General features: G+C 36.7%; 1 protein-coding gene across 3 annotated transcripts in view; it reads right to left on the bottom strand.

Moving 5' to 3' along the window:
- Nucleotides 1-2,016: 2,016 nt before the first annotated feature.
- LOC138315435 (chromodomain-helicase-DNA-binding protein 8-like) overlaps nt 2,017-21,281 on the bottom strand; it is a 49,279-nt gene continuing 30,014 nt past the window's right edge. Inside the window, exons 29-43 of one of the 3 annotated variants that reach the window (XM_069256464.1) lie at nt 21,035-21,108; nt 20,633-20,844; nt 20,084-20,297; nt 19,592-19,716; nt 18,508-19,112; nt 18,113-18,205; nt 17,592-17,831; nt 16,373-16,463; nt 15,784-15,923; nt 13,016-13,081; nt 11,689-11,824; nt 8,981-9,153; nt 7,171-7,293; nt 6,778-6,882; nt 2,017-6,419 (exon numbers count right to left, since the gene is read on the bottom strand). In XM_069256464.1, coding sequence (XP_069112565.1) covers nt 4,872-6,419; nt 6,778-6,882; nt 7,171-7,293; nt 8,981-9,153; nt 11,689-11,824; nt 13,016-13,081; nt 15,784-15,923; nt 16,373-16,463; nt 17,592-17,831; nt 18,113-18,205; nt 18,508-19,112; nt 19,592-19,716; nt 20,084-20,297; nt 20,633-20,844; nt 21,035-21,108 — 3,945 coding nt within the window. In that variant the 3' untranslated portion in view covers nt 2,017-4,871. Of the gene's footprint in view, nt 6,420-6,777; nt 6,883-7,170; nt 7,294-8,946; nt 9,154-11,688; nt 11,825-13,015; nt 13,082-15,783; nt 15,924-16,372; nt 16,464-17,591; nt 17,832-18,112; nt 18,206-18,507; nt 19,113-19,591; nt 19,717-20,083; nt 20,298-20,632; nt 20,845-21,034; nt 21,109-21,281 lie in introns of those variants that run through there. The other 2 variants (XM_069256460.1, XM_069256463.1) reach the window with 2 other exon arrangements.

A 21,281-nucleotide genomic window follows, 5' to 3' on the forward strand; every position in this document is an offset into this window, starting at 1 on the left:
AGCGATTTAAAGGATTTACCTCTATTTCCCCTATTGGGCCCCACCTCATCCTACCCCCAGGGGATCAGAGCCAAAAACGTATACAAGTTCTGTTCCTCTTCCCCCAAGGATGTTTGTGGCCAAATTTGGTTACAATCCATGCAGAACTCTAGGACAAGTAGCGATTGATAGAATTTACCTCTATTTCCCCTATTGGGCCCCGCCCCTCCTGCCCCCTGAGGGTCAGAGCCAAAATTTATACAAGTTCTGTTCTCCTACCCCCAAGGATGTTTGTGGCCAAATTTAGTTACAATCCATACAAAACTCTAGGACAATTAAGTAGCAATTTATAGAATTTTACCTATAATTCCCCTATTGGGCCCCGCCCCTCCTGCCCCGGGGACCAGAGCCAAAATTTATACAAACTCAGTTCTTATTCTCCCAAGGATATTTCTGGCCAAATTTGGTTACATTCCATGCAGAACTCTATGACTAGTAGCGAATTGAAGGATTTACCTCTATTTCCCCTATTGGGCCCCACCCCTCCAGCCTCCGGGGGGCCAGAGCCAAAATTTATACAAGTTCTGTTCCCCTTCCCCCAAGGATGTTTGTGGCAAAAGTTAGTTACAATCCATGTAGAACTCTATGACTAGTAGCGATTAAAGGATTTACCTCTATTTCCCCTATTGGGCCCCGCCCCTCCTGCCCCTGGGGGGTCAGAGCCAAAATTTATACAAGTTCTGTTTCCCCTTCCCCCAAGGATGTTTGTGGCCAAATTTTGTTACATTCCATTCAGAACTCTATGACAAGTAGCGATTTAAAGGATTTACCTATATTTCCCCTATTGGGCCCCGTCCCTCCTGCCCCCGGGGGGGTCAGAGCAAATATTTATACAAGTTCTGTTCCCCTTCACATAAGGATGTTTGTGGCAAAATTTAGTTACAATCCATGTAGAACTCTATGACTAGTAGCGATTTAAAGGATTTACCTCTATTTCCCCTATTGGGCCCCACCCCTCCTGCCCCCGGGGGACAAGAGCCAAAATTTTATACAAGTTCTGTTCCCCTTCCCCCAAGGATGTTTGTGGCCAAATTTTGTTACATTCCATTCAGAACTCTATAACAAGTAGCGATTTAAAGGATTTACCTATATTTCCCCTATTGGGCCCCGCCCCTCCTGCCCCCGGGGGTGTCAGAGCCAAAATTTATACAAGTTCTGTTCCCCTTCCCCCAAGGATGTTTGTGGCCAAATTTGGTTACAATCCATGTAGAACTCTATGACAAGTAGCGATTTAAAGGATTTACCTATATTTCCCCTATTGGGCCCCGCCCCTCCTGCCCCCGGGGTGTCAGAGCCAAAATTTATTACAAGTTCTGTTCCCCCTCCCCCAAGGATGTTTGTGGCCAAATTTGGTTACAACCCATGCAGAACTCTATGACTAGTAGCGATTTAAAGGAAATGTTGACGGACAGACGGACGGACGGACGGACGACGGACGGACGGACGACGGACGACGGACGACGGACGCCGCGCCATGACATAAGCTCACCGGCCCTTTGGGCCAGGTGAGCTATAAAAATATCAAAAATAATTAATTGCATCCAGAAAAAAACCCTTGGCACTATGTTCCATATGGAATGAACTAGTGATTGGGCATGCACCAAGAGCAAAACAATTAGGGTATATTATTTTTTTGTTCTAATAAGACATTTATATACATGCTTAAACACCAATTCTTGTTCAAATGATAAGTGTCATTTATGCTCTGTCGGCGGTAAAGCATCTTTAATGATTTTGGATTGGGTCTAAATTCATTGGTGAAATGAAGTGCCAGATCCGAAAAGTTTTTAATTCTCCTGGATTTGACGGATTCTCAACTAATGTATCAAAAATACACTGTAAGGTCTCCTAAATGTCAGATGAAGCATGCGACTTAATTCTGGACTGAAAGATGACACAGAACACGTTTTCATTAATGCTTTCCCCGGTATATATGTATATTGATAGTAGGACAAAAAAGACACAAGAAATGCCACACCAAATCCATGTTTTTAATAAAAAATAATGATGCATACAATCTGTTGTCATTTTCAATAAATACACCCATACAGTTCACACTGCTAATACAGTAGGAAAATCTCTCATGTAGCGGCAACCATGTGACTAACATTGTCAATAATTTATCAGATTTTAATAACTTACATTACACATTTCATTGTACAATTAACATTTTGATTTAAGAGAACAAAAAAATGTAACCATGGTATCTGGAAAATATTAAATCATCAATTGATATAAATTCCTACTGTTGAATCGTGTGACTCGAGGTCAACGTTCATACAAGAACAACATGTGAAGGTGAACTATTTACACTTGGATATGTATGCTGTACATATTACAATACACTGACACCTATATTCGTACACAAACATCGTACAGCAGTGATTAATAGGGTGAAACGAAACAAAACAACCTAAAATATCAATAATCAATATCAAAGATGTTTTTAATGCAATTTGCATTTGATGAAATATCTTCACATTCCATTTTATAGAGCTGTTTGTAAACTATCATGTACTTTCGAACTACCTGTAGTTCAGGTACTACTATACTACTAAACGACATCAGAATAGATTGATTAACTTACTACATTTTAAATACCTATAATAGTAATGATGGAATTAATTATTCTGAATTAGACTTGGTTAGATAATCAAAAGGAAATTGCACTGCATTTGGCATTTCGTATGACATGGTTATCTGGACTAGTTCAACATAGACACCTGAGTGAAACTGAGCAATTTTAATATTAGCGGCTCACAGGGACTTGTAGGATTAATAATACAGTATCTGACATTTATTTCATCTTTTTTACCGTTGTACATGAAATAAAGTACATAATTTGGCTTAAAAATGGTTGATGTTACCGTAACCTTTTTATTAAAACAATAATCCATGAATTGTATGCTTGATGGAATATCAGTACAGTATAACAAACTTTATACTGTGAATGGTGGTATATTTGTAAGCCTAAAAGTCCCTGTGATAGTGTGCTGTTCACTTTATATACTGTCCAATACCACAAACAGGGCTTTATTTTTGTGCTCATCTACTTCTGAAGATGTATTTGGAATCTTCTAGCTCAAGGACGAGAACAATCCATTATCAAATTCCAGGGGTGAACCAAAACTATGCCATATACAGCAAAAGTAAATGAAAGAACATTTCAATTTGGCTATTCTTATTATTGCTAGCATCTTGCAGTGAATGTATTTATTCAAATCGAGCGAAAATATAACCTTGTAGATATTGGATGGTGGACAGTGCATAGTGTGTACAGTCTGAATGGTTGAAGTATAGAAACAATGATGGTGGTCTATGAATAGCTAAACACTGAAGAAAGGAAGTCTGTTCTCCAGTCCAATACCATGTCATCAAGTTTGTACAGATGACTACTTTTCTATCCAAACATGTCACTTCTACATGTATGATATGTCAACATTGTTAAAATTCACAGAATTTTTGTACAAGACAAATCTTCAGGTATGGACACATCACCTTATTTAGCACATCAGTATATGGCTACTTTTTCTATATAGATGATAACGTTGAATCTTGAACTACACCAGAAGAACAGACTTCCACAGTGCTGGCTAGAGTATGAGAATGATATCTAATGCTACATGAGAATCAAAACAATGGCTGTTAAACATACGTATGTTAGCAGCAACCCAATACTTAGCACTTAGTTTGCTCCAGTATACATCTGTACATTTCACTCGGATGTGCAACAAATGATCTGTTGAAAGAACTTTACGAAATAGGATGGTGCTAATATAAGCATGCTCATAATAAATTAACAAATGAATACTAAAACTGCTAGGGTAGCCCTGAAATAAGGTATCGACACAGCCCCCAGAAGACAAGCGGTCAGGTCCCGGGAGGTTCTGTCGTACCTCTAACCCTGGCTGAGATCATTATAATTGTGCTACCTACTGTACAACCAGTCATGTTTTAATCCAATACACACAAATCTTGTTCAAATGCCAATATCAAGGTCATCAAAATTACGTTTATTCATAATTTATCCACATGTTTTGACTTGCTATTTTCATTCAATTCTATACTATTACAATGAAATCCATTAAACTACATCTAATTTGATTGTGTATTTCACAAGCCATCTTTGGTTCAAAATACTGGTTTATTAACAACACTTTGTGTGATCTTTTCCTTTTTTGTCGATATATAAGACACTGTCAACTGAACATGGTATTACAGTACATTTTATTTATGACTGGTTACCAGTATCTTAAAGTTAAACCTGGGTACCATTTAAAAATCAAGACACCTATAAATGAATTATAGACAAAATTGACAAAATAAATTGTGACTCAATATTTACAAAACGTATCAAACGCAAATTCAATCGGTGAGGGAAATGAATTTTACCTCAAATTCAATCGGTGAGGGAAATGAATTTTACCTCAGCCGAAAAAACCAAGCCTAAATATGAATAGTGACACCTGTGGTTGGGTGAGGTGAGAAACAGATGAATAACCACAAACAGGTAAACAGTTTACCAGCTGCTGGTAAGATCGAGAGGGCACACAAAAAACATATTTGTTCACTGATATGCACTTTTCGCAAAAACGAATTCAAAATTAGAAAAAAATACATCCTGAAAATGTCTGAAATCGCACAGGAATAATAATAGTAACAGAAATGGCCAATTTTACAAGTTTCACAACACATCCGATGTATAATCACAGTATACTCGCACACTCCTCTACAAACACATTCACACACTGAAAAGGGAGCCGTTGTAAACTAAAGTTCTGGGGAGGTCTGTGGCGGTGTATTGCACTACAATGACTGAAGGGAACAACACATCAGGAATCAGCCTCCTCTTTCTCCTCCTCCCCGCCAGTTTTCTCAGTGTCTTCAACAACAGTTAATGCACTTTCAGCCATATCTTTGTTCTCAGTCTCACTGGCTGCTGTTTCCACTTCTTCTAATTCATCCTCTTTAGCCTCCTCAGGCCCAGCCCCCTCAGGAGCAGCCTCCTCGGGCCCCACCCCGGGATTAGCCTCCTCTGGGTCTGGCCCTACATCTTCCTCTATGCCCTCCATACTAACACTGGCCTCTTCATCCCTGCCCTCTTGTGTCACACTAGACTGACTACTCTCCTCATCCCCATCCACCTTGGAACCAAGTTTACACAAAATACTGTCAAGTTTCGATTTTTTACTTTTGCCTTTATCTTCCATTTTTTTCACTTTGTCTTTCAACGAGTCTACAATCCTGCTCAATTTAAAAGAGCTCTGTATTTTAGTCTTCACCTTGGTGAAATCTTTGGAATCCTTTTGAGACAGTTCTAAAGCTTCTTCTTTATCTATTTCTTTGTGGTGGGAGTCCTTGGGTTCTCTGTGGTGCGACGATTCTTTGTGGTGCGATGATTCCTTGTGGTGCGGTGATTCCTTGTGGTGTGACGAATCCTTGTGATGTTCTCGATGGTGCGATTCCTTGTGGTGTTCTCTGTGGTGCGAGTCTTTGTGTTCTCGATGGTGCGAATCTTTATGGTGTTCCCTATGATGACTTTTGTGGTGTTCCTTATACAACTGATCTTTATGAGGTACTTTGTGATGAGGTATTTTACTTGGTTCTCGTTGGTGAACCCTTGATTGTTCTTTATGAGACGAATGTTCCTTGGGTTTAACTTTCATTGAGAGATCACATGGCTGTTCCTGGTCAACCTGCACTTTAGAATTGGAGGATTTTTCACGGTCTTCACGTGGTCGCTTTGGAGAAGGCTCCGAGTTCTTTTTCACAGAGAGATCCTGTGCCATATCCTGTTGTTGTTTTGGAGTGTAACGTTTAATCTCTCCTTCCTCAAGGTCTGAATCGCCACCTTGACCATTCATCATGGCTGACTGAGCAGCCAGTGAAGCGAACGACGTGGGAAGACTGGTAGGGAGAGAAAACCCTAGGTGTTGTGCCTGGGCCGCGAGCAATGGGTTGAACATAAGTGGATTGTACATAAGGTTCGGGAATGATGGGTGGGGTGTGGGAGTAGAACTACTAGATGCAGATTTTAAATCCGACTTGTCCTTTTTATTAGGAGAGTTATCTTTCTTTGAAGAAGATTCAAACTCTTTGGTAAGTGATGAGGTAGCTAGTCCAGGCATAAAGCCAGCCAATCCAAGCATTGGATTGGCCATTCCGAGTGGAGGTAGAGACCCAAAGGGCATCCCCAGAGGTAGTTTGTGATAGCCAGCCATCATGCCCGGAGAGGACATCCCAGAGAATCCTGCCATGGATGTGAATGGGTTTTCCCCAGCCAGTACAGACTGTGATAGAAGGTTTTCGCGAGGTCGCCCACGTCCTCTTTTCTCTGAAGGTGTGACCACTCGCGACAATAAGGATTTGGGAAGCTTCCCCTGCAATACAAAATTATTTGGGATATAGTCACCAGTTTAAGATTTTGTTCATTATCGTATAGTCAGTAATTATAAAGAGAATTTAAGCAATATGAGACCGGCATTTTACATGTACAAGTAGTATTTATGAGAATATTAACAAAATGAAAAATTGTGGACTCTTTCAAGAGCAATGTCCAATTTCATTATATCACAGGTGCCTTGAAACTAGCATATCAAATATATCAATCACTGGCATCCTGGCTGATATGCGATAGTAAAGGCTAACAATATCCCTGACATTGTATTGAAAATCAAGACCATAAAAGAAAGTAACTACACATAGAATTCTGTGCAATAGAATAGCATGATGGTTTACCTTCGCTTTGACTAGGTCTGTCCACTTAGGGTCAACATCAAAGAAAGGATTTTGCTCCAACCATTCGGCTAGGTATTTCAGAGGTGGAGCTTTAGCACCAGTTATCTGTAAATTACAAAAGATATTCTCAGTACAAATTAAAACGATTATCTCAAATTTATTCAAAGCTGTGGAATGTTCCAAGTGTTGAAATAGAAGAGTTCAAATGTGTCTTCAGGATGAATGAGTTAAATATAAGTCGACTTCATCTAATAGCCATTTTATGATCACACTAGTGTATTTTTTCTGTAAATGAATGATAATTTTGATGACGTACACACCTCTGTGTTGGATAGTTATCTTATCCCTAGCAACCACAGGATGAGAGTTATGGGAGAAAAATGACTGACTCACCTTTTTCCCAGTAAGTCTGTGAATTACAGATACGTTTTCATCTCCCGTTAGTTTATTGGGATCCAGCATTGCTGGGTCCACCCGAGGTCGCCGTCCTCGTCTCCGCTCCGGGGTTTCCTGTAACTGTCAACATCAGTAGGGTTAAAACAACAGTCAAAAACATCTCATCTGGGATTACAATAAAATGTCTATCAACAAGCATTTTAATCTCGACAGTTGAATTTGATAATTTGCCGAGCACCTATCTCTCTTGTCTTCTAAACTCAATCAACAATCTTCTTATTTCTCCAAGCAAAGCACGATGTCACCAAATGTTGCTTGTTTAACACAAAGTGTAAAATTGTACTGACTGTTTAAGAGAGAGGACAGAGCAATCAGTGTACCTAATGACAGATGGGAATCGATAGATTACTAAGGGCTACATGTGGAAGGGATGCTAGGTATAGTGCAATGGATTATTAAACTTCCTAGGTGTACAGAAATATGAATATTAGCTCTCATATCCAAGATTTCTATTGAAATGTTTTTCTAACAGATAATTATGAATAAAAGTTCAGGAATCTCTATTACTCTCTAATTGGCCGTTGCCCCCCCTCCTTTTTTTTTTAAAATGCAAACTTTATTTTTCCATCTGAAAACTGATGGATCCCTCAATTTTAATGAGAATATTAAATGAGCTCTACACTTTATCATATATCATTCATTCCCCATTCACGAGTTTACGAATTGCTATTTTACCCGTTGTAATGCTGCCATTTCTGAGAAGTCCTCGACTTCCTCCATATCCCCTGGTCGGTCAATCATGTACCCTGGATGACGGTCTAACCATTTTTCCAGATCTTTCTTCAATGGCGCCTCATCTCCCGACAGCCGACTACCATCCTCCAGGTTTATCACAGGGACCCGGGCTTCTGCAACACAAAATTGTAACCATAACTACGTATTTAAAATATTTTGCTTCAAAAGTTATCGTCCAATACTACCCCATTTAAACATTTATCATATACTACTGGATTGATAATAAATATGTAATAGCATATTTTCTCTATTTACATACATGTACCCAATTAAACAATATCGTAAAACCCAATAATAGATAATGAATATTCAACAGCACTATTTTTTCTTTGTTTTATTGGCAATTTAATAATATTGTATAACCCCATGATAGATAATGAATATTCAACAGCATTATTTTTTCTTTTTTAGATACCCAATCTAACAATATCATACAAGAGGCCCATGGGTTTAACGGTCCACCTGAGTTATCAACAAGAATATCTCGACAGTTGAATTTGATAATTTGCCGAGCACCTATCTCTCTTGTCTTCTAAACTCAATCAACAATCTTCTTTTTTCTCCAAGCAAAGCAATGTCACCAAATGTTGCTTGTTTAACACAAAGTGTAAAATTGTACTGACCGTTTAAGAGAGAGGACAGAACAAAGTGTACTAATGACAGATGGGAATCGATAGATTACTAAGGGCTACATGTGGAAGGGATGCTAGGTATAGTGCAATGGATTATTGAAACTTCCTAGGTGTACAGAAATATGAATATTAGCTCTCATATCCAAGATTTCTATTGAAATGTTTTTCTAACAGATAATTATGAATAAAAGTTCAGGAATCTCTATTACTCTCTAATTGGCCGTTGCCCCCCCCCCCCCCTTTTTTTTAAAAATGCAAACTTTATTTTTCCATCTGAAAACTGATGGATCCCTCAATTTTAATGAGAATATTAAATGAGCTCTACACTTTATCATATATCATTCATTCCCCATTCACGAGTTTACGAATTGCTATTTTACCCGTTGTAATGCTGCCATTTCTGAGAAGTCCTCGACTTCCTCCATATCCCCTGGTCGGTCAATCATGTACCCTGGATGACGGTCTAACCACTTTTCCAGATCTTTCTTCAATGGCGCCTCATCTCCCGACAGCCGACTACCATCCTCCAGGTTTATCACAGGGACCCGGGCTTCTGCAACACAAAATTGTAACCATAACTACGTATTTAAAATATTTTGCTTCAAAAGTTATCGTCCAATACTACCCCATTTAAACATTTATCATATACTACTGGATTGATAATAAATATGTAATAGCATATTTTCTCTATTTACATACATGTACCCAATTAAACAATATCGTAAAACCCAATAATAGATAATGAATATTCAACAGCACTATTTTTTTCTTTGTTTTATTGGCAATTTAATAATATTGTATAACCCCATGATAGATAATGAATATTCAACAGCATTATTTTTTCTTTTTTAGATACCCAATCTAACAATATCATACAAGAGGCCCATGGGTTTAACGGTCACCTGAGTTAGAATATATAATGCAACAAATAATGAAACAAATTAAAGACATATAAACACTATATGCTGGGCTTTGAAGTTAGTCAGTGATTTATAAATTTGACTTTTTAGACTATGAAGAGTATTTGCTTACATCAAACCTGTAAACTTAGAAGTATTTTTTGAAATCTTAATCATTTTGACCCTGTTTGGTCCTGCCCCTCTGGTCCCCCAGGGGGTCATCGAGGACCGATATGGATGTTAAAATGCTATATCCTAGGCTAATATTTTTAATCAAGTTTGACTACTTTCCTATGAAAATTGGGCAAATAATGTTCACAAATATGTTTTTCCTATATAAACTGAAGTAAACTTGACCCCTCCCCAGGGGATAATGTGAGACCCCAAGGTCATATAATTCACAATTTTTATAAAACACCTTAAGACCTTTCCATTTATAATAATTTTATTCTACTATTTCCAGAATTTTAGAAGATTTTTTTAAGTTTTAGCCTATTTGACCCTTTTTTAGCCCCGCCTCTCTGCCCCCAGGGGGTTGGCAAGGACCAATATGGATATGATATTAAAATGCTATCTCAGGCTAATAATTCTTACCAAGTTGGACTCATTTCCAATGAAAATTGAGCAAAAAATGCTCATTAATGTGTTTTTCCTATATAAACTATAGTAAACTTGAACCCCCTCCCCAAGGGGAAATGTGAGACCCCAGGGTCATATAATTTACAAATTTTATAAAACATACTTTAAGACCTTTTCATCTATAAAGTGTATTTGATTCTACCATTTCCAGAATTTTAGAAGAATATTTTTGAAGTTTTAGCCTATTTGACCTTTTTTAGCCCCGCCCCTCTGCCCCAAGGGGGTCAGTCATAGAAAATTTGTTAATAGAATTAAATGGCCATCTCATACTGATAATTCTGACAACATTTGACTCATTTCCTATTACAAATGACCAAATGATGCTCAAAAATGTGTTTTCCCAATATAAACTATAGTAAACTTAACCTCCTTCCCAGGGGGAAACTAGAGACCTCAGGGTCATATAATTCACAATTTTTGTAAAGGACCTTAAGACCTTTCTATCTATGAAGAGATATGATTGTACCATATCTGTGAGTAGAGAAGAAGATTTTTGAAATTTTACCCCTTTTGGCCCCTCCCATAGCCCCCTGGGGGGCGAGGACCATATAATTCACAATTTTGATTGGCCTTACGCCTTAGAAGGTTTGTGCAAAATTTCATTGAAATTGCCTCAGCAGTTTTGGAGAAGAAGTCGATAATGTAAACTTCGTCTCAGGTGACCTAAAAACCCAATAACAGGTAATTAATGTTCAACAGAATAATGAATATTTTTCCTATAGTCCAATTATCATCGTCGGAGACCCACGGGTGATCGCACTACACTACGCTCCACTTATCAACCCGTGGGCGTACTTGATCTCATAGCTCCGTTTCAATGACGTCATTCTATAAATAGTAACCAATCAACATAACTTTTTCAAAATGAGAACTCTTCAGGCTTGGAGGGAAAATATTTATGGATATCAATGGCTGCGCCCATGAAGACATGCCGCTTCTGTGGCAACTTTGTGAAATGTCATTATCTTCCGACGAGTCCTTCCCAATGTAAGTGGCCCGAAAGCCTCGAGATTCTAAAAAGTCGCTCTGTTCTTTCATTATTGAAACAAGTGGTGAAATAACCAACACTGCACAATTTGGATCTCCGTCATTCTTTTCTGTCCATAATTGTTGAAAGGCCTGATAGCACAGACTCTTACCCCCACCTGTCTTCACCGACAGATAAACATCTTTTCCTTCCAATAAAGCCTCAAAACTTTTCTTTTGAAATTCTTTTAGTACTGGAATGGCAAATCGTTCCAATACACTCGAAAACTGAAAGGGCGACGCCATCCTTATTTCTAGACTACCTATTCGGTTTTGTTAAGTCTAATGTGATTGGTCAAATGTTTATGCGATGGGTGTGCGTGACGGAACCAATGAAAATGCCTCATTAATTATTCAGGAGTTCGAGATGAAGGTCGCGATTGCTCCCAGGGGATATTAACGTTAGTGTATATATCGCCTGGGTTACCGAGGATGTCCAATTATACACTATCATAAACCCCTTGATAATGAATATTCAGCAGCAGTATGAATATTAATGTTGGTGGCTATCTAAATCTACTTACCACATTCTACATTTACTAAGGCTCGTGCTTGGCTACGTCTAGCCAGTGCTTCTGCCATAGCAATTTCTGCCATTTTTTCAGCTTTCCTTTTCCGACCTCTTCGCCTTCTCTCTGGAAACATCAGTGCATGTTCCATCTGCAATGAAGTAAACCTGTTTATTATCTGAAGTAAAGTTACAACCTAATAATATTATAAGTTTTACCTGTTTATTATATGAAGTGAAGTTACGACCTGATAATATCATAAGTTTTACCTGTTTATTATCTGAAGTGAAGTTAGGACCTGACAATATTATTATCTGAAGTGAAGTTAGACCTGAATATTATTTTACTGTATATTATTTATTAGTACTGATGTATATTATAGTTTTACCTGTTTATTATCTGAATGAAGTACACCTGATATATAAATTTTACCTGTTTATTATCTGAAGTGAAGTATATTTAAGTTTTACCTGTTTATTATCTGAAGTGAAGTAACAACCTGATGATATTATAAGTTTTACCTGTTTATTATCTGAAGTGAAGTAACAACCTGACGATATTATAAGTTTTACCTGTTTATTATCTGAAGTGAAGTAACGACCTGATGATATTATACGTTTTATCTGTTTATTTACAGAAAGTATAGATATCAAATACATTTCATTGAAAGTTACTTATAGATAGATTTCTAAACTTGACTTTGAAAATCATATTACAGTAAAACACATTTCTAACGTAACAAACACACTTACAAAGAATTCCTGGTTATAATGTAGTCAATTTCATTCCCTATCATGGTTCCTAGTACATATATATCAAACTATGATTATAATGAAGCGATTGAGTTGGTCTCCAGAGGTTCGTCATAACCATGTTTTACTGTATATCAAACTTTCACAATAATCATTTGCTTACAGCAAAATCCATTTAAACTGAGGATGACAAGGTCATTATTAAAGATGCTCCACCGCTGACAAATGGTATTTTTTCACTATCAAAAACAGGAGCAAACGCTTTAGTATTTTTCTTCAGTTACAAAAGTTACTTATTTTACACCATTACCACATTTGAAAAGTTTGCACTTCTAATTTTACTTCAAGTTAAAAATATGAAAAATAATTAATTGCATCCTGAAAAAATTCTGTGGCACTATATTCTATATGGAATGAAGTAATGATTGCGCATGCACCAAAGGCGAAATGAATTATTTTGTGTTATTTTTTGTGTCAATTGGGCATATATATACACGATTAAACACCAATTATTGTTCAAATGATGAATATTATTTATGCTCTGTCGGCGGTGGAGCATCTTTAAGAACTATTATTGATTTGACACTTACCAAGCTCCTTTTTAACAGAACTGGGTCAAACTCAGGCCCACCATTTGTCATGAGGTCAGCTGGGGTCTGTCAAAGTAAAACACACACATAAACACACACGTCAACTAACATTCTGTTGGCAGTAATTTATATCAACTATTGTGGTTCTAATAGCAAAATATCAGTTAAAAGTGAAGTAAACTTTTAATATTGAATCAAATTCGGATAATCATGGTTTTTTTTGTTAATTCACCACTTCAAAATATTTCATTTTCTTTTTCTTTTTTTCATTTATAAGCATAGAATATTGGTTAAGAACATATAAATGATATTTTAAATGAGTTATACACATTTTCCATCTGCAGAAGAAATGGATGTGACTAACATGCAGAATGATATTTACGAGGTTAAGCAGATGATAGGAATGTACATAAGGAAAATAAAACCAATTGCTATTGATATTATTTTTTTCTGCTAAAGGATAGAATCTATAGGCAATTAAAGCAACTAAATCACCAGGACTCAATTTCCAACAAAATAATGATCCATTATTTATAATGACCTCATGATTTATGGTGTAATTTACAAATTAGTGAGGACAATAAAAGTTCGAAAGACATATGTTTGTAATAGTCATGTGAGAATTTGAGACAAAGTTGATTGTTTAAAGGTCCAAAGAAAAGAAGTAGAATTAATTGTTCATTGATAAATAAAGCAATTAAGAGACACTGTTGCTGGTTCATTCAATAGTATACAGGTGATTCCAAGTTTAGGAAAAGTTATGAAAGAAAAGAGAATTGAGTCTTTTCCATATGCAGTTATCTTCCCTTGGGAGTCGGTATTAAGAATACATAAAAAAAATTACATTGTTGTCTCAAATTAATGGTACACCAAACAGTTCCTACTCCCAAAGGTAGGTAACTCCTCATCAAGAAAAGACTAAGTAATGAACATAAGGAGACAAAGTTTGAAGGGAAGCGAAAGAGGTACAGTTATTGCCAAGTCATTTTTTTACGTAGAGTTATCTTCCGTTGGGCTATCGAGTGTCATTTCATCAATACATAAGAGAACAATTTATGTAATTTTTTCAAGATTGAATGACCATAAAAAAAAGACAAAACATTCCATAGCCATCGACAACGGGAGATAACTCTGTATTACTAGGAGACAGATTAATAGAGATGTAATGGTGTTAGAAGGGGAAATCTTACCACTACGCTACAGCATCCTCCTAGGTCTAATGTGCCATCCAGGGTCATACATACATATATAGTATTACACTTATCTCTGTAGAAAGGTTACAACAGGGTCGTATACAACAATACCAAACAGGACAGGTTACAATAGGTCCAAAGTACGAAATGATAAAGAACAATTCAACAGGTTCATAAGTCATACAATTCGGTACACAGTACACAGTAATAATACAGGTCATCACTGGGGTAAAGGTCATACAATTCAGTACACAAGTCTATAGTCATATACTATAATACAGGTCATCACTGGGTTAAAGGTCATACAATACAGTATACACGTCTATAGTCATATACTATAATACAGGTCATCACTGGGTTAAAGGTCATACAATACAGTATACACGTCTATAGTCATATACTATAATACAGGTCATCACTGGGTTAAAGGTCATACCATACAGTACTATAATAAAGGTCATCAGTGGATTTCATGTCAATTGTTTGTTTGTTTGATCAATTAACATCCTATTAACAGCCAGGGTCATGTAAGGACAGTTTCACATGTGGTTAATGCAGTGTGTAGTGTGTATGTAGTGCGAGATGCGTACTTTGGGATATGTTCGTGTTGTGTCTTCTTGTATAGTGGAACTTTTGCCCTTTTTATAGTGGTATATCATTGAAGCATGCTGCCAAAGACACCAACAAAATATGAAACAATTCTGGGGTAGATCAGGTTATAAAATTAAAGGTCTTTTTATCACATTTTTTTCAAACATCCCAACATAAATTATTTAAGTACAATTGTCCCAATCTCTTGAGTGATAATAGTAAAGTCGCCCCCAAATATCCCTTACATTTAGTCCTAATCGTTTCTACAGTTGGTCAAACACATATCATCACAACTGTAATACTGTTTGGACTATGATAATAATGTCATGCAGTTATCTAAGGAGAAGCCATGATAAAAGGAAAGGATTACAAAGGCACACATCAGACAACTAAGGCTTACATGCAGTATGGTGGACTAATCTTTAACACAAGTGAATTATAAAACAATTAAGGCCTGCAGGTGACAAGGCTTTACAAAAGTACTAAAGAGCCTTACCCATATACTACAGCGATTTCAAGAATAAGAAATATGCTACTCTTTCATAATTGGTTTTGCTTAATACACGTCCTACCAAAAAATTCACAAATTTTCAAAATATGGAATTGTTCTTTTGCAGAGATGTTCCTTCATTGAAATAGAATGAGAAAACCTAATACCAATCAGTTATCATTCCTAACATGACAATTAAGGAGTTCCAGATACTGTCTATATTTAATTCTACTATAACTACATTATATGGAGATAAGCTTTTGACAGAAAGTGACAGTTGCCAGTAGAATACAAGCCAGTAACAGTAACACAGAATGTGCAAAGATTACTTTGATGAAACTAAGCAACTTAATGGTGTTTGACTGTTCAGCCTAAGTTTGAAGGGCGATGCATTTCAGTGCCTAATTTCTCTAAAACTACCTAGCGACGTGACAGAGGCAGACAAGACAACAGAGGCAGTTTGTATGTATACCCTGGATGGTCACTGGACAAACCTGTGGATAGTAGTAGGGATGAGGTGATTGGCGTGGTGAATGACCGAGTACCTGAGAACGAGGCGTTAAATCAGACTGGCTGTCGTCACTCGACGCTGTCGACTGTAAACTTTGGTTGAGTATCTGTTGAACACGTCCTCCTGTTACAAATCAACAACTCAAAATGTGAAACACTTTCTTAATTAAGTAAATAGTACACAAGCAATGCTGCCCAAAACCTATCAGGGAGCAAATAATTTCATTTTGTTTCTCAAGACATTACTGGTACAAGAAATCAGGATAACATAGGTAAGTAAGCAATGTCTATATCACAGGTCTGCACAAGGTTTACTGCTTTTATTAAAATATAATAATCTTATTGGAGTTATCTCGTTTCATCTGAAATTGGAAGACTATCATTGTTTTAGTGTGTTAATGTTAATTAACGTTTGTAACTTGTACCAATGTGTTGTTTCATAGGGAGAAGATCTATCAATGTAATGCATGTTATCTGATCCCATTGACTTCTCTTTTGTCAAGAAAATGATTGAAATGAATACTACCCCTTTTGCTTCATACGAGTATACAACAGGTCTACAATGATACATACCCACATCCCTTTCTCTCTCTCGTTCTAATTCCATTTCATATTTCCTTTGTGCTGCAGCTCGTCGGTGGAATGTCATCTTCAAACCATCGCCCTGTAACCATGACAACCAAACCATGATGAAAAATCTTTCTTAATTGATAACATCAATTTGCTATATCAATCAATGATCTCAATTCTTCAAGTTCTTTTTTAGAAATTTGTATCAATATATAGATGTTGAATATCAATTACGAATTAAGAGAATGTTTTAATTTGTGAACTTATTATTAAACAGTTTTTACATACATAATATAGCAATGAAGTACCAGTTCCTATATTGAAACGAACCATGTATACATTCATGAGTAGTGTAATTCTATTATGATATTATCTACCCAACTCATGGGCTTCAAAATAAATTACTATTCATGCTTGAAATAATTTTCTTTGACTTCTATGAAATCTAAATATTTGGACAGATTCACTGGTATGCTCTTAGCTAATTCCAGAGTAACTTATGAGTCCATAACACAAACACAATATAAAAGATGAAATCGAATCAAACAAAAATATATTCAAAGCAGATGATCTCAATACAGCTTCTACTGTTATCTTGTGATCTTATGACTTTGGAAAACAAAATAATGGATAATTTTTCTTATCTTTTCAACACTTAACATACATAATCATGTACTTTTCAAAACAATACCAAATTTTTAAGTAGATATTGACAACAAGAGCATGCATACACTTACATGTAAACTAGAATGGTTGCACCAATTTACATTTTTAGACCTAATCACTGTCAACATACTAGTAACCCCACTAATACTGATACTAATTCTTTGTTTAAACATGCTAAAAGATATTTGACAATGATAATTGAATGAAAGTAATGACAAGTAGAAATAAATATTTTCACTTTTGCAGTTATTCAAACTTCGCTACATTTGGCAGTTACAATCCCGAGATAAATTGTCAGAGAGGAAAGACAGATCAGAGATACAGACAATGACCTATAATTAAGATATTGTATTGCTAGTTTCCAACAGACAATTCCTGAACGTGTTACACAGCTGATTAGGTCAAACACCAAACCATAAACCAACAGGCAAAACATTAGGCAGCAAATATGAGTCCAGCAGTAGGCAGGCAGCCAATGAGAAAGACAGAAAACAGTTAAGCTGGCATCTGATGAGAAATCAATCCAAAGCCATGCCGACAACTGTCGGCCCCCTACCTCTGTCATCTGAACTTCAAAATCCTTATCTAATCTATCTACGCTCATCACCTTCACTCCATCATACACCGAGTCGCCGGCGTCTGAATGGCTGAGTTCCGCATCTTCCTTTGGTGTTAGTGAGCCCATAGGCGTGCCGCTGCGAGAGTCGGTCATCGGGTTCATTCTCTTAGGGAAAGGCCACTCTCCCTGCTCCACACAATAACAGATGTGTTCTAACCGATGGAATACAACACGATCCTAGAAACACAAAAATAAATTAGTTATTATTCTGAATTTGATGTCTCCAATACACATCTCCTTACCAAACACCACTTTATCTTTCCTTGATTATCACTAATATCCTTTTTATAATAATACTCGCATGTCAATAGCATTTAAGCTTAGTGTGTGGATATTGATATCAGAGCAGGGTTCATTTGCTGAAGTAGGTCTATATTAAATTGTCCATTAAAACAACCCAAAAAGGTAAAATACATAAAGATCAACACATTGTGTTGAAGCATGGATGCATCTTTTACCTTCGGCCAGTTTAGGGAGGCTCCAAGGGCATTGAATTCCCCAGGAGGTAGTTCTGAATCATAGTCTTCTGCAATCATGAACTTCTGGAGCTCCTGCAAAAAAAAAAAGATATTATTTTGAGAATAAAATTTCCTCCAATTAACATCTCAACACTTTGTTAAACAAACATATTTAAAATATTTGACATTTGTTATTCCAAATTAGTAAGAGTTTAAATTAACAATATTTAAATGCAGTGTATTGCATTCCAAATCCCATCACTTACAAAGAAATGCTTTGAACCTCCAATACATTCTTGACATTCCCATATTAATACAAAGGTATGTTACTATTTTCCCAATGTGTAATGAAGTATCACTTACTTACATAAGCTACCGTTATCAGAGTATCTTACCTCATCCTCTCTAGAGAATCTCTTCTCCATAAGTTGGTCCTCTCGTCGTTCTTTCACCGCCTCAATCACCTTTCGTACCATCTCAGTATCACTAAGAACCTTAGGCTCCTCCTGCTCCTCTGTCTTTACTCCAGCGTCTGTCTTCTTTCCAGCCTCCTCTTCCTCCGTGTCTAGATGGCCATTTTCTACAGGCTTTTTCTCCTCTTCCTCCATCTCACCCTCTATGTTGTCTTTTTCTTCTACTTTCTTCACCTCTGGTTTCTCCTCAGCTTCATCCTTCTCCTCCTTCGTTGTTTCAGTTTCTGTCTTAACCTCCATTTCCTCTTCTTTTTCTTTTTTCACCTCCTTGTCTGGTGATTCTTCAACCTCCATGCTTTCCTTGTCCTTGGACTCATTCTGTTCATCTTGTTCCTCCTTTTCTTCTTTCACTTCCTCTTTTACTTCTGTCTCAGATTTAACCTCCTCCTCTTTTTTAACTCCATTAGACACTTCCTTATTTTCTGTTGTTTCCATGTCCGTTTCACCTTCCACCTTTTCTTCTTTCACCTTTTCCTCTCCTATCTCAGCTTCTTTCTTTAGGGAGGATTCATTGTCTGTTTCTTTGTCTGAAAAAAAAAAAGTTCAACCTTTAAGTAAGGCATTTTTCATGTTGTTTTTATAATCTTACAGACTTCAGCCAGAAAGTTTTGCCTGCTCATATGGAGTCAGAAATTTTGCCATTTTCTCTTAAATTACAAATTACAATCTGAACAAATCGTCGGAGAACTGGCTGTAAACGAATGTTATTCTACAATCCTAGTATTTCGTGGTATATATTTTTTTAAACCAACAAATCTCCAAATAAATTATTATCTTAATTATAATAAAAAATACCTGTTTTTAACAGAAATAATGATTCAAGTATAATAAATACAATAACGATGTTATCCCACTTGTAAGGTAATGCAAGACAGCTGATTCAGTTGTGTCATTATACTGCCCAAATGGAGCTCCGACTACCGGTACTCAATATCAGTTATCGAATATCACGGCATTATCGTAATAGAGTAGGATGTATAATATTTTATCCATGAAAATTACCAACCTTTCGTGCCAGCTTGAGGACCAGGAGATTCAGTTGTAAATGGGAAAACCCCTTTCTTTACTACATCTTTAAATGACAGACTTGGATCATACAGAATATTGTAGTCCGTCCGCACGACACCATGTCTGTAAAATCAAAATAATGGCATGCGATATTGGAAACTGAAAACATCCTAGTAATCCATTTCAAACTTTAAAATACAAAATTTTCTTCCTCAAAGACAGCATATATATCATTAATTTATGATATCAGATTTGCTTCTTTTCTTTGAAAATTAATATAAATTACATCAGATAAAACTCACATTAAATGCTGACAGCTCCATGTCTGTGTCAACTACCTATCAGGCAATTGGCCCATCAAAAAGTTTCTACGCTATAATTCGTCTATTATCCCTACAAAGCTTTTTATCCAGAAGTCCTAAATGTATACAAAACAAAAGTCCCAAAGTGACAAAACACCTGCCCTTATATTGAGGAGGAACATGCCTACCTTGAAGCCCCAATGACAAGGTCACGGTCATGTTTTCCTGGGATCCACCAGGGCGGCAGATCATAGGACGACTGACACAGCTTCACTCGTTCTTCAAACTTGGGATGAGGTAGCACGTCTGTACGGATTCTGTTTAGCAGGTCTATCCTCGCCAGACATCGACTCGCCCTTTCTTCTGTGATTGGTTCCACGTAAATGTTGTTGGGAGGTAGAGCTGTAAGACAAAATACAGTATATTTTGATATTACACAACATGACATTGTTTGGTTTATTCTACTATAGATCGTCTAAAGCAAAATGTGTGTACAGGTTGAGAAAAACATGTTCCCAGTAAAGGCCATTTTATCATTCACCAATATCATTATAGGAAACTTAGCTACATGATGACGCATCAGATTCACAAATATTCACTACATCACCTTTGGATGATTGCATCAGCTTCAATCAAATATTCAAGTCATTACAACAACATCTTATCATATTTAATAGTAATTGTACTAATGTGCCCCCTAAAAAGTTCTACTCATAATATACTGAAGATTTTCTTACCGTCATCATCATTTTTGAACTTTTTGCACACCCTCATACACATGTGGTAGAAGGCCTGAAAGTACTCGGTGAGTGTTTCATCATACTTCTTTTCCAAGCGAGCTAATGCACGGAATCTATCCCATTTGTATCTGCCTGTCGTGAGGTTAAATTCCACACCAAAACTTGATATCACCCGGTAGAAATCTGCTTCCTCGCGTCGAGACCAGCGACTGAAAATACACAGTAAACACAGTTAAAATCAAGTATTCCTCACCATCAGATGAAAAGATCAGAATTTACACCAACTGGTCCACCTTAGGTGTATGTGAAAGTATTACATTTGATACAGTGTAATTATGACTAGTTGCGTAGTTGGCTGCATAGCATGCCATCACAATTAACAAATGACTATAAACATACCATTGCTGGAACTGTCGACGTTGTGACTCTCTTTCCTTTATCGCCTGCTCCAGTCTATCCCGCTTCTGGAGTTGCTGTGGATACAATAGGTATTGCCTTTAGATGTACATCCAAATTACGAATATCATCCAACATTGCATCACATTCATTATGGTTTGTCATTGTTACAGATAGTTCAGTTAATTTGCCTGCTTGATTTTATACATACAGGAAGCTTTTACCTCCAAATTTACAATACAACTATTAA

This window comes from Argopecten irradians, chromosome 2 (assembly GCF_041381155.1).
Source record: "Argopecten irradians isolate NY chromosome 2, Ai_NY, whole genome shotgun sequence".
NCBI lineage: Eukaryota > Metazoa > Mollusca > Bivalvia > Pectinida > Pectinidae > Argopecten > Argopecten irradians.